At 47.2% G+C, this 1,513-nt stretch overlaps 1 protein-coding gene across 1 annotated transcript in view; it reads left to right on the plus strand.

Annotated features, from left to right (window-relative positions):
- The window catches only part of LOC101845739, a gene marked incomplete at its 3' end in the record, with an annotated part of 53,304 nt that overhangs the window by 39,120 nt on the left and 12,671 nt on the right, over nucleotides 1-1,513 (plus strand). The window contains exon 2 of the mRNA XM_005112058.1: nucleotides 86-191. Within this exon, the coding sequence (XP_005112115.1) occupies nucleotides 86-191 (106 nt within the window). The remainder of the gene's footprint in view (nucleotides 1-85; nucleotides 192-1,513) is intronic.

The raw sequence follows: 1,513 nt of genomic DNA on the forward strand, positions 1-1,513 counted from the left end.
TAAGAAGGTCACCTGTATAAGACGTTCATTTCTCACCAGCGACGGAACTGGTTGTCTTACACAATTTCGCCCCTACTTCTCCCAGGCTTTCCGTCCAACTGTGCGGACTGTGCCGGGGAAATCCCTGGATTATCTCCCGTTGTCGGGCTGACAGGAGCGCGCTTCCTGCGCGGGGGATGTCAGGGGACGAGGTGGGTGCGGAGAAGGAGAGAGAGAGAGAGAGGGAGGGAAAGGAGGGCGGGGTCGGTTGGTTGATTATTTGTTTGTTTGGTTGGTTGGTTGATTATTTGTTTGTTTGTTTTGTTGGTTGGTTGGTTGATTATTTGTTTGGTTTTTTGATTGGTTGATTATTTGTTTGTTTGTTTGGTTGGTTGGTTGGTTATTTGTTTGGTTGGTCGGTTATTTGTTTATTTGTTTGTTTGTTTTTTTCCACCACAGGCGCCGACCAGAGGCTCCTACCACAACCACCGGCAGGGGGCGTCACTGGTGCTCACCTGTGTGATGACGTCACACGGACAAGTTCCGCGCGTGGTAAGTGACTGAGAGGTAGGGAGAGGTATATATAGACAGACAGACAGACAGACAGACAGACAGACAGACAGACAGACAGACAGACAGACAGACAGGCAGACAGACAGACAGGCAGGCAGACAGACAGACAGACAGACAGACAGACAGACTGACAGACAGACAAAATTAATATTATGTTTACTTTTACTTGTTCATCCGCTGTTGCCGTTAAGCGTCGAGGGGAGATGCAGTGTTCTATGGTAGGCCAGCTCCGCAGCTCTTTCAGTTGTGATATTACTATGATTTCTCAGGGTTTTCTTGACGCCCTCAATCCACCTTTTGCGTGGCCTTCCTCTTCCTTTATAGCCTGAGTGCTTGGTGTTGTAGGCTCTCGAGGCTGGCTGGCCAGGTGACATACGTAACAGGTGGCCAAACCATTTTATTCTCTGTCTTTCTTTGAAATGCAGGCAGGACTCAGTGCCGATAGCTGCTCTTACTTCTTCATTTCTTTGACAGTCTCGTCTTGTGATGTTAAGGGTTTTGCGGAGACATTTCATTTCGCATGAGACGGACGTTAAACTAGGAGGTCCCGCCCCTTAAATAACGTAATAGTGTTGATAGGGGCGTTAAATCCATACCATTTTTTTTTTCATTTCGCTTTCAGTGATTTTGCTTTCATGTGTTTTACTTAATGTCCAGTTCTGGCACAGTTAGCATAATGTTGGTATAAATACGGAAGAGTTTAGCTGTCTCTTTGTGTCTATGGAGATGTTTGGTAACGGACTTCACAAATAAATGAGGTGGGCTCTCGTGGCCTAGAGGTTAAGGTGTTCGCCTCTGATTGAAAGGTCCCGGGTTCGAATCCAGTTAGTAACCGAAACATTTTCTTCTCTAAATGTGTCTCCATTCACCTCCTTTCCTGCTCTCTAGCAATGTTCTGTCGTCTGCTTTCGTCTCCTCTTTCTGTCCCCCACTCCCTCATCTCCTTCCCCCCCTCCTCTGG

The sequence above is a fragment of the Aplysia californica genome, unplaced genomic scaffold (genome assembly GCF_000002075.1).
Source record: "Aplysia californica isolate F4 #8 unplaced genomic scaffold, AplCal3.0 scaffold01174, whole genome shotgun sequence".
Lineage (NCBI taxonomy): Eukaryota > Metazoa > Mollusca > Gastropoda > Aplysiida > Aplysiidae > Aplysia > Aplysia californica.